At 42.8% G+C, this 18,086-nt stretch overlaps 1 protein-coding gene and 1 long non-coding RNA gene across 9 annotated transcripts in view; one reads left to right on the top strand and one right to left on the bottom strand.

Annotated features, from left to right (window-relative positions):
• The window catches only part of LOC308485078, an 84,591-nt gene extending 72,552 nt beyond the window's left edge, over positions 1 to 12,039 (top strand). For 2 of the 4 annotated variants that reach the window (XR_013990314.1, XR_013990315.1), the window contains one exon: positions 1,724 to 3,986. This is a non-coding gene — a long non-coding RNA (uncharacterized lncRNA). Of the gene's footprint in view, positions 1 to 1,600; positions 1,648 to 1,723; positions 3,987 to 8,770; positions 8,861 to 11,599 lie in introns of those variants that run through there. The other 2 variants (XR_013990313.1, XR_013990316.1) reach the window with 2 other exon arrangements.
• Positions 1 to 17,571, bottom strand: part of EMCN (endomucin) — a 45,433-nt gene extending 27,862 nt beyond the window's left edge. The window contains exons 1-5 of one of the 5 annotated variants that reach the window (XM_081020406.1): positions 17,406 to 17,571; positions 6,685 to 6,726; positions 5,975 to 6,004; positions 4,465 to 4,518; positions 1,079 to 1,174 (exon numbers count right to left, since the gene is read on the bottom strand). In XM_081020406.1, coding sequence (XP_080876532.1) covers positions 1,079 to 1,174; positions 4,465 to 4,518; positions 5,975 to 6,004; positions 6,685 to 6,726; positions 17,406 to 17,499 — 316 coding nt within the window. In that variant the 5' untranslated portion in view covers positions 17,500 to 17,571. The remainder of the gene's footprint in view (positions 1 to 1,078; positions 1,175 to 4,464; positions 4,519 to 5,974; positions 6,005 to 6,684; positions 6,727 to 17,405) is intronic. The other 4 variants (XM_081020407.1, XM_081020408.1, XM_081020409.1 and 1 more) reach the window with 4 other exon arrangements.
• Positions 17,572 to 18,086: the final 515 nt, after the last annotated feature.

Raw genomic sequence — 18,086 nt, 5'->3', positions numbered from 1 at the left:
ATAGATTGTAAAATTACATATGCAGGTCTATGACCTTATTCCTCAAGATGTGTTCAGTGGAGACATTGCAGAGAGCAGTTTGCGAGCAGATACAACGCTGTCTGTCTGTCATCATCATTTTTCTGCCTACCATGAAAAAGAGTCTTGCAGTGTGTTAAGGATCTAACAGATTTATTGCTAATGTGCCACAGACCTCTTTGTTGTTCCTGCTGCAGCAGATTACCATAGCTACCCCTCTGGAAATATTGTAGAATGATAGCATCATCAATTAATATGCTGGTTTACTGCAGGGGTGGGCAGACTTTAAGCTGGTGTGGATCTACAGATTCCAGGCCCTGCAGGTACATAGCCTTTATTTCAGCTGTGGCTGCATGAAGGCTAGCCAACACTCTTACGCCAGTACTCTTCACTCCCATGTTCACCAACAAAGGGGTAAGAAGCTGGGTCACACATCGAAAACTGCCTTGTACCAAGATCATTGGTTAATCTAGCTCAGTATGGTCTATTGGTGGGACGCGGGTGGCGCTGTGGGTTAAACCACAGAACCTAGAGCTTGCCGATCAGAAGGTTGGCGGTTCGAATCCCCGCGACAGGGTGAGCTCCCGTTGCTCGGTCCCTACTCCTGCCCACCTAGCATCAAAGTGCAAGTAGATAAATAGGTACCACTCAGGTGGGAAGGTAAACAGCGTTTCCATGCGCTGCTCCGGTTCACCAGAAGCAGCTTAGTCATGCTGGCCACGTGACCCGGAAGCTGTACGCCGGCTTCCTCGGTCAATAAAGCGAGATGAGCGCCGCAACTCCAGAGTCGTCTGCGACTGGACCTAATGGTCAGGGGTCCCTTTACCTTTACCTTTTATGGTCTATTGGTAGCAGATTTCCAAGACTTCACATAGGAGTCTCTTGCAAATTCTGGGGATTGAACCTGGGAGGTTTTAGCATGCAATGTACATGCTCCATCAGTGAGTCAAGACTTTCGCCACAAACCAATGCCCTGCTTCACAGCCATGGTGGCCCTTTCTCACCCTCAGGTATGGCTTACAATGAATTCACCAGTGAGTCAGAGAAACACAATACCTACTGCTTGCTGTGTTGTTGGGTGTTGATAGTGACCCATGTGGAGAGGCCTGTGTTGGTCGGGCTATTGCTGAAGAATTTGCAGTAGTTGTTGTATTACCTGAAACAATGAACACACATTTTTTTTCCTGTTACTCTTCCTCTGCCAAATAAGCATAGCGACACACTTATGGTTTATTGCTAACATTGCTTATGAAAAGACAACAGACCTCCCAGCATTCCATGCTATTTACTTTCCGTGTTCCTGATGCAGCTCCAAGCCATTGTCTGCATATGTAAATGACACTCCTGTTGATCCAGATGTGTGATTATTCACTTCCTGTGGCTATACCTGAGACTATATATACATCCTTGTCACAGACAGAAATATTGTCCAAAGAGAAAGAACAAGAAATTCAGGCCTAATTTTTGTTGCCCTGTAGGGATGTCAGAAAATTCACCTGAAAATGAAACTGGGAGTGAAAATTGATGGTGTCCACACATTCATATTCATTATTTCATTAGTCATGTTCATTCATTTCAACAGGTCTTCCCTGTGTAAAACTTAGCTGAATGCCACCCAATGTAAATCACGTAAGTTATGTAATTTCGCCACAGTGGACCAACTTCACCCACTTCTTATTGATGACATGCTTTATTTATCTTTCAGGATGCTTCTCAGGGACTTCTTCCCTTAAGCTAACATGAATAGCATAGTTTTGGGCAGAAGATGGAACTGCTGTGGAATCGGAGCAGTGCTGCATGTGGCAATTACAGAATGGAATGGAAAATGCTGCTTTCCTAAATCTCCATTTCTATTAAAGCTTTGCACAGTCAGGTGCTCTATGATTTCAACTCCACATGATGAAATCACTGTTTACATGTTCTAGAAAGCAGTAAAGGGACCCCTGACCATTAGGTCCAGTCGTGGCTGACTCTGGGGTTGCGGCGCTCATCTCGCTTTATTGGCCAAGGGAGCCGGCATACAGCTTCCAAGTCATGTGGCCAGCATGACTAAGCTGCTTCTGGCGAACCAGAGCAGCGCACGTAAACGCCATTTACCTTCCCGCCGGAGTGGTACCTATTTATCTACTTGCACTTTGACGTGCTTTCTAACTGCTAGGTGGGCAGGACTAGAAAGCATTAGGGGATGTTAATTTGAGGGGGGAAACATGGAAGTGCAGTAAATTGTGCCCATATTATATGGGTGTTCATTGATTCATAGCATCCCTCCCCATGATTAAAAAATGTTGTTTTAAATACCCACATAAACAGCAGAGCAGCTTTGAAGTAAGAGCTATTGAGAAAGCTACCTCCATCTACAGCTTCCATTTTTGCCCTCCTTTTCTGTCGCTGACTATTGCAATAGCTCTAGGCTTCTCTATAAAGCAGGAATGATGATATTATTACCCACTTACATTGCAGAGGAGTTGCAAAAAATGAATTAGCAAATGCCGCTAAAGCGTTTTCGAAAATGAAAAAAGTGTTCACCTTCATCAGAGTGCAGCTCTTCAAAGGGAAAACACAGCCTCACTCGTAGACAGTGGCACAGAATTAATCACTTCAAGAAGAGTAAATGGCACTCTGAGGAAATCATTCCAAACATGATTTGCTTTTTTACTGCCACACTGTTCCGGATGCCAGTGCATGCTTTCCCTTTAAACTGGCGTGTGTGTGTGTGTGTGTGTGTGTGTGTGTGTGTAGCTCCCTTCCCTTCTTATGCTAGCAGCGTTAAGTGTCTAAGACTCAGAATGGAAGAAGATACTGGGAAAGTCAACCAAAATGATAGGGTTGAGCCAAATATTCCCATCAAAGGTATGAAGATCATCTAAAAAGAAGAGGGCTTGATTAGCAGTGGTAGCCCAGTTACCGAATGGCCTCCCCAAAGGGCTTCACCTAGTACCAACCCCACTATCATTTAGATGTTAAACTGAAACATTTTAATAGATTTTACTGATTTACAGTACAATCCTATAAGCTAAGCGGGACTTATTCCCAGGCAAGTCTGCATAGGATTTCAGCCTTAACTGTGCAAGTTCCAGCTGGTTTGCTGTTGTTTATTTGTTTTTGTTTAATGCTCTGCACCACCCTGATATCGAAAGTCAGGATGAACATGTTTTACACTAGTAAATAAATACATCATCTCAATTATATCCTACCTTTCAACCATAATGTATTGGGTTTTCTCAGGTAGGTTTCCCAGACGGCTCTGGATCTGCTTAGTTCAGGAAGCAAGCTTATTCCGAGTCAGAACACAGGCCTCTCATGCACAGTACTGCCTAAAATACTGTTGTCAGAGACCAGGCTGAGGAGTACAGCTCTGATGAGGAATCATGGGAACCTCCCCCTCCCTCTGCTCCTGACCGGGATCCTGAAGTTGCCCAGGAGCAATGGAACAGTACAGATTTGGAACAGTGGTTTGCAGAGGGGCATAGTTCTGAAGACAAAAGTTGGGAAGAACTTGGGGGGGGCGGCGTGTTGAACAGCAAAGTGAAGAAGAACAGGGAGAGAGAGAGCTAACAGACTCCCTTTCGCTGGAAAGTGTGCAGCCTATCAGTCCAAGGTCAAGGAGAGCAAAAAAGCACAGTGGTTATGAGATCAGGTTGCAAGAAGCGGAAGTGACAAGGGGGAAAGTGGGTATAAACCTTAATTGGAACACCTTCATTCCGAGAATGGCTGTGTTGTTTTTTTTGCTATGATCATTAAAGACTCTTTAAATGGTAGTGACTCTTTTTGCTTTGTCCTCTTATCTACAGCCTAAAGGGGGGGGGGGAGCCGAGTCCCCAAAGCCTGACAACTGTCTAAGCTTGAGTCCCTCCACAGGTGTAGTTGAACCCACATCAGCCCTCATCATTGTAACCAGCATGGATGGGAATGATGGGAGTTGTAGGTCAACAGCAGCAGCAATAATAATAATTATTAATCATAATCTAAGTCCATATCCACACCCTACATTTGAAGCAGTATTATGCTACTTTAAACAGTCATGATTTCCCCCAAAGGATCCTGGAAGCTGCTGTTTGCTAAAGATGATGAGAGTCATTGGGAAACCCTATTCTCTTCATAGGTGTACAGTTTCCAGAGTGGTTTAACAATCAATCCTGCTTCCCAGGCAACTGGAAATGGTACCTCTGGTAGGACAGGAGGGGTCTTAGCACCCTTAACGAGCTACAGCTCCCATAATTCTTTGGAATTGTTAAAGTGGTATAGCAGTGCTTTAAATGTATGGTGCAGATGTGGCCAAGATATAGAATGTGTTCTTCAAACTTCACTGTAACTCACTTTCACAGTCAAACAGGGTTTTATGTGCAGCACCTCATGCGGAAAGCATCTGATATTGATTAATCAAACAGCAGAAGCTAGAAGAAGAAAATCACATGCAAAAAATTATTCAAATGTTGAAGAAATTACCTGCAATTTCAGCTTTGCTTGTGGTTCTGGACAAGGAAGAGGTTTTTTGGCTTTCTATGAGAAGGGTAAGGTAAAGCAAAATGAGTTTTATTGTTAAAAACAACCTAGTCTGCTTGAGGGAAAGGAGAAGGTTCAGATATGTTGACCGATGGTCTTTTGGAACATGGTAATATCTCATGGCAATATATGCCGCATTTCAAATAAAAGTTACCTGAAAGCATATTTCAAATATACCATGCCAAATGTTCCATCTCACAGCATTGCCTTTCCCTCTTGTGCTTGTATTAGGAGATGAAGAGAGCGGTTTTGGTATATGAAACCGCTGTGTCTTTACTGCTTTAATATACCTTTTAAAAAATAAAATAAAATCTATTCTCTTCCTGAGCTCAGCCAGGCATTTGACAATTTTATTGGCCTCTGAAGTTACAATACCCTTCAATTTTGCTGTACTTTATTTGAGAAGTAAAGGTCTTCATACCATGATACTTGAGGGATAAGCTACTCCTGCACACAAATCATGATTTAAGTAGAGAACCTGGTTTTTTAAAATTTGGAAAAGTAGCCCCAGGAAGAAGACCTTAGTGACTGGACAGATCTATTTGAGAGAAAGTGTTCCCTAAGATATCCTAGTTAACTGCAAATTGGTATCAGCTTTATTATGAAAATATGAATGGTGGGTGTGAGTGCATGCTTCAAAATTCACTTCTGGATTCTTGATCATTATCTAAAGCAGGGTTGGCTGAACTGCCAACCTATAAGATCGGCTTCCCACCCACAAACCCAAATACCAGCTGTATCAAAATGTAATAGGGGCATATATACACTTAGAATGAAAGAACAAAGCATCTCTTGGCCTAAGACTTTGTCTTCAGTACCAGAAATGAGGTCATAGTTCTTTCACAAAAAAATCCTAGTCCCCCAGCCCACAAATTAGAAGCCTAATTCAGGGAGAAAGGCTGGTGCTATTTTTGAACCACTGGGAGTCAGATGTTATTGGTGATTAACTACAAATAACCCAGAGATCTACAAATAGTACCTTCTGCCTGGACCTTATCTGGAGATAAGGACTGGTTGCAAGTCAGAAGGCAGACAAGTGGGCTTCGTGGAATCAAGGTTAGTGGGGCAGTGCCCATTTGCCCTCATGGACTCCATTGCCCTATCGTGCTTTACTTTTTAATATTATATCTCCTCTTCCATTGGATTCCTCTCACCTCCACAGAAAGGAGCCTCCCTTTTACATGTACTATAACACTAATCTCCAACTTCTCCATATATATATATATATATATATATATATATATATATCCATTTCGATCTGAAATGGAAACCTTGAAGCAAAGTCCTTGCAAATGAACGCAATGGAAACCAAATGCAAAGGCGTTTAACCCAATCGAGTGGACCCTTCAATGGACACTGAAGTAAGCTAAAAACGATTGTTTACATGAATTAGTATAAATGATATGCAGTGACTTTAAAATTCCAGACGATTATATACAATTATATAGCTTACCTTTAGTTGCTGAGATAGTTGTGGTTGATCCTGTATAAATAACATTAAGAATTCATTGTGGTGATTTATCTTGCAGTTCAGATTAATGTTACACTAAACAGTCATCTTAATAATAATTGTTGAGAAGGGATTTCATAAGGCAGGGGACCTATGCTAAAGGAAGGTTGTGGAAGCATAAAAGGAATACCTGGAGAAATAAAACCAACTAACAGACAGGATCAATGATGATATGAGCACCCCAGATTGCAAGAACAAGGGTTTCTGAAAGTTAGTGACCCCCTGGAGTTCTGACAATCCTTGGGAATGACAGAGGAGGCAAGGCATTACATATTTACTATTACTATTACTCCTGCTGTTTACATTATACCCTGCTTAAGGTGATGTATATATGGTTCTCTCCTCACTCTTTTATCCCCACAACAACTCTGTGAAGTAGGTTGGGAAGAGATAGTGAATACTTACCCTGGGCACGAGAAGCGATTTAAACCAGATCTTTCTGATCTTAGCCTGACACTGTAACCACTAAGCTGACTGCACTGGCTCTCATGCACCATCATAGTTAAGCCCAGAATCAGCAGGGACCCATGATGTGCTTTGCTGATAAACAGCAACAGGGGAAAAGTTGCTTTTTCTGGAACAAAGCAACTCTAATGTATGGGCCTGTTCTCAAGAGATGGTTAAAAATAAGACAATAAAGGGTTGTTGCTTACCAGGAGTTGCTTGGGCCTTGCTGGTTGTTGTATTTATGTCTCCTGAAGATTTAAAAACACACACACATAAGTATGAGTGTTAATCATTGTTCTCAACAATCTATGTCAAATGAAGAATTAGCACTCAGAGGCAATGCCATGGAAGCAGAAGTCATTCTGCTGAGCAGCTGTTTGAACAGTTGGTAATGCTTTCCTTTGATGGTTTATTGATTAACCTTTTCTGTTATAGCTCATCACTTATTTAATGGTATAAGGCGCTACCATTCCAATCACCATTTGGGTGCATTTCCCTATTATCTACCAGTACTAGAATGTGTTCGGGGCAGCTTGTTCATTTTGGGGAAAAAATTTTACAACTTTGATCTTTTCCATCCTCCTTTCGTTAAAATGTGGGCAGTTACTAGTTGTGTTTTGCTGATATTCCTTACTGAAATTATGATGATTTCACAGCTACGGTAGGAGATACCAGGTTTGTAATTTTAGGAAAAGACCAGTTTGCAGAAAGAGCAATAGTTTGCTTCCTCTTTATGAAAATTGTACTCTCTCTCTTTTTCTTCTCCAAAGCAGGAACAGGAATTGGGTGGTGCCTTTAAGTGGAAGCTTTTTCCTGGACTTGCACCTATAAGCAGAAGTCGATAGCATGGTTGCATAGCCAAAAGAAGCTAGGCTAAATATATGGAGAGCTGGGCTTCGTATAATTTCTTTCCAGTAAATAGATTTAAGAGCCCCTGTTCTCAACACATTGACTTTGCTGTGCAAGGGGTCAATCCACTATGAAAAGCTTAATTATATGGCAGTTATTACAGTGTGAAAAGCAAATTATAGTAGCAAACCCAGACACAGAAAAAAGCCATTGCCAGTGATGACAGGTCTGAATTTTTCGGTGCAAATGTGCAATGTAAATTGCAATCCTTATTGCAGAAAATATATAGCAGCACAGGAGGAGATGTTTGGGGAAATCACATAGGCAGAGAAAATTATGTGACATTCGAACCATCTTATTACTTCATGAATGGATGAAAAGGCTGGTTTGCATCTATAGAAGAAGCTGAAGTTTATAGGATTTTAAGCAACTTTAGTTGTGAGCCTCTCCCTTCAAGAGCATGTCATTTCAGAGACTTTGTTTATTGTTAAGGCCCCTGATTTGTTGGGGGGCAATTTTTAAGTAAACATTTTAATAGCTTATTCACCCTTAAATGAAGTGTAGAACAATCCTGTGTATGTTTACTCTGAATAAAGTCACACTCAGTAAGATGGGGGTTGCTCCCTAGAGGTAGAGATGTAAGAAGGCAGCAATTTCTATTCCAACCTGTATTCATCACAATCGGTGCTGTTTCTGGTCTGCTGCAGTTCAGTTTCTTCCAATATTGCATTATTCATCTCACTTTCCACTATGTAATATAAATTACATAAATTAAGTATTTATGTAACTTCTATAAAGGTAAAGGTAAAGGGACCCCTGACCATTAGGTCCAGTCGTGACCGACTCTGGGGTTGCGGCGCTCATCTCGCTTTATTGGCTGAGGGAGCCGGCGGACAGCTTCTGGGTCATGTGGCCAGCGTGACTAAGCCGCTTCTGGCGAACCAGAGCAGCACACGGAAACGCCGTTTACCTTCCCACCGGAGCAGTACCTATTTATCTACTTGCACTTTGACGTGCTTTTGAACTGCTAGGTTGGCAGGAGCAGGGACCAAGCAATGGGAGCTCACTCCGTTGTGGGGATTTGAACTGCCGACCTTCTGATTGGCAAGTCCTAGGCTCTGTGGTTTAACCCACAGCGCCACCCGCATCCCTATGTAAATTCTATAACTTACATTAATTTCAATGTAAAGGGAACATCAATGTAGAAAAAACCCCATAGTTAGTTATGTATGAACTTAAAACAATTATATCAATGAATAACAATTGTAGCCGCTTGGCTGATTTCCATTTCTAACTACAAATGTAAACTGCAGATGTGAACACACAGACTACAGCAATGCCTTTTTCTTTTGCATAATTCTCTGATATCTCTACCTGAAGCTTTCTGCCCTGTTTCCCTATCTTAGCAGGCTTACTATTTATGTCAGTAGCCCTTTCCTATAGGTAGTGAAGAAATGGGCGGGTCTTTCAAAAACGTGGTCCCCACTTCAGCCAGGACACATCCTGTGCAATGAGATCTGCAGATGAAGGACGGTAAGCAAATTTAATAAATAATAATAGTAGTAAGAAAGTGAAAGATAGCCATTTACTCTCCCAGTGGTGCCACTTGGACTAGGTGCCTCAGAGTGGACCAGAGGGAGAACTTTACTCCTCTGGTCCACTCAAGAGCTCCAAATAAAGCTCTTTGTCCATGATGAAGAGCAAGGATGATGAGGAGCAAGCTGATGACAAAGAGCAAGGATGAGGGAAGGGGGCTTCCAAGGGGGGCTTCATATTGTAAATGGGTGGTTGGCAACATACACACACACACACACACACACAGAGAGAGAGAGAGAGAGAGAGAGAGAGAGAGGTTTTCCCTGGAAAGGGTAGATCTGGAATGGTCTGGGGAGAAATAGGGTTGGCATTTTGATGTCAGCAGTATTGTGTGGATGCTGCACAAAACCCCAACAACAATTGCACACATGAGCAGCAGAGTTGACAATGAATGTCTGTCTAGGAGCATTCACAGAGCAGTTACCAACAAGTCAGCTATTTTGCTTAGGGATGGGACTAATCCTTTAGTCCAGGTGAGAGGAACCTGTGGTCTTCCAGATGTTGCTGAGCTGCAACTCCCACCAGCCCCAGCAAGCATGGCCAATGACCAGGGATGACCAGGGCTCCTCATGCCTGCTTTAATTCAAGGGTGGTTCCCCCAGATGTTGCTGGACTGTATGTATGTTTGTATGTATGTATCTAGAAGGCTCATGTTGGGGAAGGCTGTCATAGGAATATAGGAAGCTGTCTTATTCTGAGTCAGACCATTGGTCCTTTAGCTCAGTATTGTCTACACTGATTGGATGCAGCTATTCAGGGTTTTAGATAGGGGTCTCCCCAGCCCTACCTGGAGATACCGGGGATTGAACTTGGGACCTTCCACTTGCAAGGCAGATGCTCTATCCACTGAGCTATGGCCCTTCCCCTCATTTGTTCCCCTTATTTGTTACAGTGATAGAAAGATTGCCCATCCTCTCATGGCCTCCTCTATTTAGCAGTCACCTGCTTAGTCCTCCCCTAGCCTGTGCTTTTCTGATATCCCTTTAGCTGCAACAGCTTCATCTTTTCAAGCATTGAGAGGAAAGGCTCTCTTGGGCTGGATTCGGCAGGGATTTGCCATCCCTGGTGGAAGTGACTAGCAACATTCCCACGGAAAGCTTCGTGTGGGAGTCCGGCTCTGTTCCCTGATCCCAATGCAGTCACTTCCAGGAATGTGTCAGGGGGAGAAGTGCGGTGAGGGTGTGGCTGCAGGGAGTGTGTGAAAGATAACAGGATATGCTAAAAATATGAGCATTACAGTCACAGCTGCAAGGTCAAGCCAGCAACACACCGAGATACGACCGAATAATGCAAAAAGAACACTGCCCATCATTTGCTACACAAGAGAAGAGCTGTTACCCCCACCCCATCCGCTGACTTCTCTTACATGTGCAAATCTGTCCATTTTGGTTCTTCTTAGTTTCTCCCACCACCCCAGTCTTTAGCTAGGTTCTGCACATTTCTACATCAGTTTGTGGCATTCCCCCCCCCCAAAGATCCTCATAAAATTCCAACCGCATTTTAGTGCAAATGTCTCCTAATATATGTGTTTTCAATGCACTTTTGCCTCATGCACACATTTCAGCAAAGCAAACATAATGTATTTTTGCATGTTGTTTGCACTAATATATGCATTTCTATGCACACGTTGCCCTATATCATGCATTTTTGTACAAAATTTGGAGAAGTGAGAATTTCAAAGGATGGCTGGTTTTGATTGGCAGATGGTAGCAGAACGTGTCAGTTAGTAGAAATGATAGGGTTGCCTTTACCTAACAGCGTCTCTGCTGAATTCCTCCACACCATCACACAGACATGTTCGCGGATATGGCAACCTTTCTCCATATGAGGAGCAGTTAGTGTGAACTGAGGTAGCATGTCAGGAGTTATTACTGTGGTTCCAACTGCATCCCCCCCCCCCCGAGATGGTTGCCCACTCCTGTTTACAGACTTATTTATGCTCAGTTTTCTCCAGAAAGTGAAAACTCGAGTCTAAAGTTTAGTGGCTGCTTGGACAAAGAGGTGATCTCTGGGCTCAAGCGTGCTGGCTTGCCCCCATGATTGAGGGGGCCCGGGCCATGTGACATGCTGATGTCACTCACGTATGCCATGTGACGTGCTGATGTGTTGCCCACATGCCGCATGGCTTGCGTGAGTGACGCGAGCATGCCATGCCATGCAGTGTGTGTGAGTGATGTGAGCACATTGCATGTTGTGCATGCCCAGCATGTGCACAGTCGTTGTGGAATATTGAGGGGGCTCAGCCCTCTCCTTGAATTTTTTGGGTGGGTCTTCAGCCTCTCGGCTCCCCAGATGGCACCTCTGTCTGGGCTCATCCTGTGACTGCCATTAAAATGAGTCTTTGAACAACGTATGTACTATACTGGGCAAGAGACTTTGGGTATAATATACAACTTACAGCATGGGAGAAGTTATGGAATTGGGATTTAAAATTCACAGCATGTTACATGTTGAAAGAATTTTTTTATGAACATGATGTATTTAACTGGTATTTAACTCCTAGCAAATTAGCAGAAAACGTGATCAAATGTATGCTGGAAATGTAAGGAAAAAGAAGGCACCTTTTATCATATGTGGTGGAAATGTAAGGTAGTAAAAAGAATTTTGGGAAATGATCTATAATGAGTTGAAAAAAATGTTTAAAGTAACCTTTCCTTTAACCCCCCCCCCCCGAAGCCTTCCTTTTAGGAATTCTAGGTGCCGAAATCCCAAGGGAGCAGATAAGACTATTTATGTATGTGACCACGGCTGCATGGATGTTATTGGCCCAGAGATGGAAAGACGATGAAGTCCCAACCAGAGAAGAATGACAGATCAAGTTGATGGATTATGCCAAAATGGCCAAAATGACCAGAAGAATCAGAAATCAGGAAGACCAAGATTTTAATAAGGAATGGGAAAAAATCATAACTTATCTTAGAAACCATTGTAAACAGTTAAAATCGTTAGTAGGATTGGAATATCACTTGTAGTTTAATGGTGAGTTTTGGACACAATGGAGAGGTAAAAGATTTTGGATTATCATAAAAGATGCAGGAAGAAATGATTAACAATAGGACCCACAGAGGGGAGGAGGTAAGTCAAGGAGATTCCTTGGAATCTTGTTTTATGTTGTAAGTTGGACATGTGACAGTAAAATTTTAATTTGAAAAACCAAATAATTTTTTTTTAAAAAAAGAACAATGTATGTACAAAGTGCTCTGAGTGTGTATGAACAGCTGCATCACACGTCAAAATATCCTAGATCAGGGGAAGGGAATGTTACTGTCGGGCGGCATCTCTGCTTGTACACTTTTATGAAGTACATAGCTACAGGTTACATCGAAGGTTCTGGCTGCTAATCTGCAGTGGGAAACCTCAGCAATCCTGCAGGGACCCACAGGGAAGATGGCAGCAAGGCAGATGCTCTACCATGGTCCTTCCCTTGTAAAGAAAGGAACGTAGGAACCTGCCTTACAAGAGTTCGTCTACTGTTCTATCTAGTTTTTCTGGGACCTTCTGAATGCAAGCCAGACGTGTTGCCACTGAGCCATGACCCAGGTTAGTCTGGGTCCCGTCCCCCAAAGCTATGTACACAAATGTGGAATATGGCATGTTACAGGACACTGAAAATACACACCTAGAACTTCAAATCATCCAGATGATGATTACATGTGAGGAGCCTTTGGTAGAAGATAGCTAAATGATGAAACAAAGTAATGTCTGATGGATGTCAATGCGGTAGGAAGGACCACAGGTTGGTGACAGAGCATATGCTTTGCAAACCAAAGGTGCAAGTTCAGTCTCTGATACCGCCACAGAAAAATACCAAGTAGCAAAGAAGGGGAAGATGTATGCTTGAGACCCTGGAGAGCTGATGCCAGAGCAGGCTGTATTGAGCTGGGTGAACAAGAAGTATGAGGCAGCTTCTGACATTGCTTCGCATTGCCCTCCTGAAAGAAAAAGGGTTCCATTGCATAATGAATCCAAACTCTTGACATTATCACTCTCTCTCCCCCACCCCCATTGAAATCCTACGGCTTATACTGAAGTTTATTTTGATGGATGGTCAGGGCTCTCTCTTCTTAATTAAACTCGCAGAAAGATAAGCTGCCTGAAATTCTTGGGCAGCAGGGATGAGCAGCTTTGTTGAAGGAGCAGAAGGGGCACTTCCACCACAGTCTCTTGGGCTGAACAGCATTCTCTGTGTGCAACTAGTCCCTTCAGCAAAGAATCACTTGTGGTTTCCATATAAAAGATCTACTTGTTCAGGTGAGCACACTTTGGCCAGCCCAAAGGATTATGGTAAAGCCATTTCAAAAGCTGTGGAGTGAACTTTTTTGTGATATCTGGAGAGACAGACTTAGGCTGAGGGGAAAAGAAACCAAACTCACCAGATGCCCTAACCTGGGATTTAGCCTCATTCTTGTACGCTGGAGTCGTGTGTTTTCAGGACCCAGCCTATTCTTGTGACAGTAACCTAATTTAACTGTTTTTAATTCTGAATTTTAAATTATTATGGCCATTTTGGGCCCTGTGCTCTTGTGCAATTTCAGGATGCAATCTCATCCCCAAAAAGTACTTTTCCCAGGGCCACGATCTCACACAGGTCACATGACTTGCATGGGAATGCGGCCCCAGAAGATGGCATCCTGGTTTTTCCCTGTGTTGTGTTGGAAGGTGTGTACTTGGTATCAGGCAGCTTCCTACATTTTCTATGAGGCTACTTCGAATAAAATGGCAGAGATAACAACCTGCTGCATGCAGAGCTTTGTAAAGGAAGCCCATGCTTGTAGAAAGCATCTAGTAGAATGTTACACATGGCTATTAAAAGGTAAAGGGACCCCTGACCATTAGGTCCATTCGTGACCGACTCTGGGGTTGCGGCGCTCATCTCGCTTTATTGGCCAAGGGAGCCGGCGTACAGCTTCCGGGTCATGTGACCAGCATGACTAAGTCACTTCTGGCGAACCAGAGCAGCACACGGAAATGCCGTTTACCTTCCTGCCGGAGCGGTACCTATTTATCTACTTGCACTTTGACGTGCTTTCGAACTGCTAGGTTGGCAGGAGTAGGGACCAAGCAATGGGAGCTCACCCCGTTGCGGGGATTCGAACCACCGACCTTCTGATCGGCAAGTCCTAGGCTCTTTGGTTTAACCCACAGTGCCACACATGGCTATTACTGATTATCAAAAGCAATGACTTGTGGGGATGCAGTTGGGTCACCCATTCTTAGCAGGATGTGCCCTTTCTCAATATGACTGGGCTGAGAAGCCCAGCTAAGGATGACAACTTCAAAAAAAACAAAACAACCTCACAAAGCATCAGAAGGCCAAAAACCAAAGTAGGATGGAAACTAGATAAAGGGAAATGGGATGACCATTACTCAGAGCAATGGGGTGGGTTTTTATTTTTGTTAAACAGTCATAGCATTCATTTAAATGGAATATCACCCAAAATAACCATGTGGTGAAAACCTTGATTGGACAAAGCTGTGGAAAATATATTCAAAGGAGGAATATGTGTGTATGTGTGTATTTTTTTATATATACTGCCTTTCAAAGAGCTGGATAAAACCTCTAAGTAGGTCAGGTCATTTTAATCTCTAATTAATGAAAAATATGGAAGATGCTAGTAGGTCAACACAAATAGGATTAGGGTAATTGTGTGAATGGTTTTGCTTATTAGCAGCATGTCTTAAGGACTGGATTATTCCTAAAGTAGTTTTAATATTGCTCTAATTTATGCCAACAAAGAAGAGAAGAACTGAGGACAATGGTTACTAATTGCTAGGGGCATTGTCCACACAATTTAGATATCTTTATGTACAATTAGGGATGGGGTGTGTATTTGCAAGGGACGCGGGTGGTGCTGTGGGTTAAACCACAGAGCCTAGGGCTTGCCGATCAGAAGGTCAGCGGTTTGAATCCCCGCAACGGGGTGAGCTCCCGTTGTTCAGTCCCAGCTCCTGCCCACCTAGCAGTTTGAAAGCACGCCAGTGCAAGTAGATAAATAGGTACCGCTCCAGCGGGAAGGTAAACTGCGTTTCCATGCGCTGCTCTGGTTTGCCAGAAGCAGTTTAGTCATGCTGGCTAAAGGGGATTTGCAAAGGGGATTCGTTTTGGATGTGGGGTGTCATGAAACTCAGCATTAGGCAGTTTGGGTTAAGTCACTATCCAAAGTTGTCATTTGGCTACCCTTCCACTCTGAACTCAGTTAGGAAGAAGCTCTAATGGAGAAGGCCTGCCCAGGCTGAAATATACCTCCCCAACCTGTAGTAATTACTCACCACTTTGGGGAGGGGGGGGGAAGGTGCAGCCATTGATTTGGAAGGAAGAGAGATACGTAGAAAATGAAGCATGGCCACAGCAGGGGAGAGACATCAAGAACCAACAGGGGGCACTTTCCAGGTTGCAGTGGTGGGTGGTGATGGGAATTAGATTTCATTTGTGTTTAAAGGTAAACCTATCTTTGCACTTGCACTTGCTGAAACAATACATGAACCAACGCAAGTCATCTTTCAAAAGCCATGCTTCTCTGAATTTTGCAATGCAGTTCTGCAGCCAAGTAACATGTACAAAAGTGCATATAATGGGGGGAATTTCTCGACAAAAATAGTATACAGTGGTACCTTGGGTTACAAACGCTTCAGGTTACAGACTCCGCTAACCCAGAAATAGTACCTCGGGTTAAGAACTTTGCTTCAGGATGAGAACAGAAATCGTGCTCCGGCGGTGCGGCGGCAGCGGGAGGCCCCATTAGTTAAAGTGGTGCTTCAGGTTAAGAACAGTTTCAGGTTAAGAACAGACCTCTGGAACGAATTAAGTACTTAACCTGAGGTACCACCGTATTAGGCAAACTTGCATACAAACACATGTATATTGGCATAAATTTGCACTAAAATGCTTTTGATTTTTTTAACAAAGTAATAATGATAAATAAAAGTAAGAATGTGCACCCCCCCTCAAGACCATTCCACTGTAACTATCCAACCTCCCAAAATTGCAACACCTCTTGCGAAGCTTTGACTTTTGATTTTTTTTAAAAAGAGTTTGCAAACTGATGAGGAAATGTGGAAAGCTGAAGACTGGAAGAACTGAAATCGACCAGTTTCCCTACCCCTGCTTTCTCATAACCAGGACACCGAGCTCTTTCTGCTGCTATTGACCCCTTTCCATCTTGAATTGCAGAAGTCATACAACCCCTTCAAATTTTAACCATGGCATCAGGGCTCCTTCTTCTAAATGCTGAAGGACACCAATGGGGCTCCAATGAGGATTTTCAGAGTGTATGCTGCCATGACATGGGTTTGAAAGCAGACGTTTCAGTGATGATACCATTGGTGCCAATCTCCTTGTCAACATTTTGAACAGCAGCAAGTCTGCCCAACAACATGGGTTATGCCACACTAAGCTTCTGTTTATTTCCATTCTAATGAGTAAGCCGAGGAAAAGACTTTGATCCAATACTTGTGATTACTTAGCAGCAGGCATTCGGCTACATGGTTAGTAACCATTCAATCAACTGGTCTATTTATAATATATCTGTGAAAGGGTATAGACTTTGCATCTTTTTAAAGGAGACAACTGCACAAAACAGCACCTTCTGCAAAAACAACATTTCCTAGCGTCAAATGGAATTACTGTCTTTTCAAATAACAGCTCCAGTTCTCTGGTTATCAGCCTTTGTTTTGCTTTAAAACTGAATACTGTAGACTGTAAAAAACACAACAATTCTGTACTACAGACTGCAAAAACTGATTGAATGATATACAGTGATTAGAATCCGAAGTTAAAATAAGAAAGAATCCTAGATCTGCATAGTCCCAATGATATCTGTGTTAATCTGTGTATTTTTTTCTTATTCTCCATGTCCCTTTTCCTTCAAAATTAAAAATTAAAAAAGAACAAAATTAGAAAATGACCTCAATAATGCAACACTCCCCTCTCAGTTTTACTCCTCTACCTGTTTCAATCTCCTTTGAACAATACTTACCACTCTTAACAGTACAAATATCTGCATGTGTATTCCGAAGCAATTTCTACTACCTTCAAAGACGCTTAGTTCCTAGTAAGTGTGCTTAGAAATGCAGCCTTATTCTTTGCTTGTAATAAAAGGTATGATGGGGTTAATCTCCAGGAGGTATGATGTGTTCGAGGAGCTACCAGTCGTGGTGAATTAGGCTGTGACCATGCCTAAGGGCCCTATGCAATAGGTAAATAAATCTGCCCACTCTCAAATACTAGAGCTCCAGAAGAGCTGACCAGCAAGAGATATTATTCTCTGAATACACTGAGATCCATAAGAAATAACCTTCTTCCTTCCTTCTCTAGTCATGCAATCAGCCAGTCCATGCATGTGTGGCAATGAAGCACTCTCTAGTATAGCCCAAGAAAAAGCAGTATAGCAGGCAAACCTTTTCCTAGCCAGGAACCTCTACTTGTCCCCAGCTGCTCTGAGGAAGCAAGCAAGCCAGAAAAGAGTAGCAAAGAGGAATGTACCATTACCGTGGACACAGCAGAGGGTCAACAAAGCCACAGAGAGGAGGACTCTGCCCAACAGCTCCATAGTGCTTGTTCTCTGTGCTGCAGGCATTCCTTTTCCAAAGGCAGTAAAGCACAAAACTCTTTCCCCATATGAATGGCCACTGCCCAGTCCTGCTTATTTTTGGGAGCTTGATAAAGAACAGGAGGAAATACGACAGACTCCCTCTGGGAATTCAGATTTATTGTTTCAGCCCTTTAGCAGGAACTCCTTTTCCTTGGCAGGCAATCGTGTTTTTGTTACTACTTTAGTTTGTTCTTCTTCAGCCTCAGAGGTCAGGAAAGGTTCCAAAGGGAGCAGATCTTGCTTGAGAAGAGGACCAGATTCACAGTTTTTATATATCTACAATCTCTATCTCTATCTCTATCTCTATCTCTATCTCTATCTCTATCTCTATCCCTATCTCTATCTCTATCTCATCTATAGCTATAGCTATAGTTATAGCTATATCTCTGTTTATCTATGCTCTAACACACCTTCAGTATGTCCTCATTCAGGTAACATGCAATTTCAAATTGCTTTTTCTTCACTCCTCATATTATTTTTTATCATTTTGGGGGAACAGCTTATTAAAGCAACCGAGAGGAAGAAATAAGCTGAGCACTTCTGGAAATAAAGTGATGAAAGACAAGCCATCA

The sequence above is a fragment of the Podarcis pityusensis genome (genome assembly GCF_964106645.2).
Source record: "Podarcis pityusensis genome assembly, chromosome: 9".
NCBI classification, from domain to species: Eukaryota; Metazoa; Chordata; class Lepidosauria; order Squamata; family Lacertidae; genus Podarcis; species Podarcis pityusensis.
Note: the sequence above shows the minus strand (reverse complement) of the source record. Positions and strands in the feature narration are given on the sequence as shown.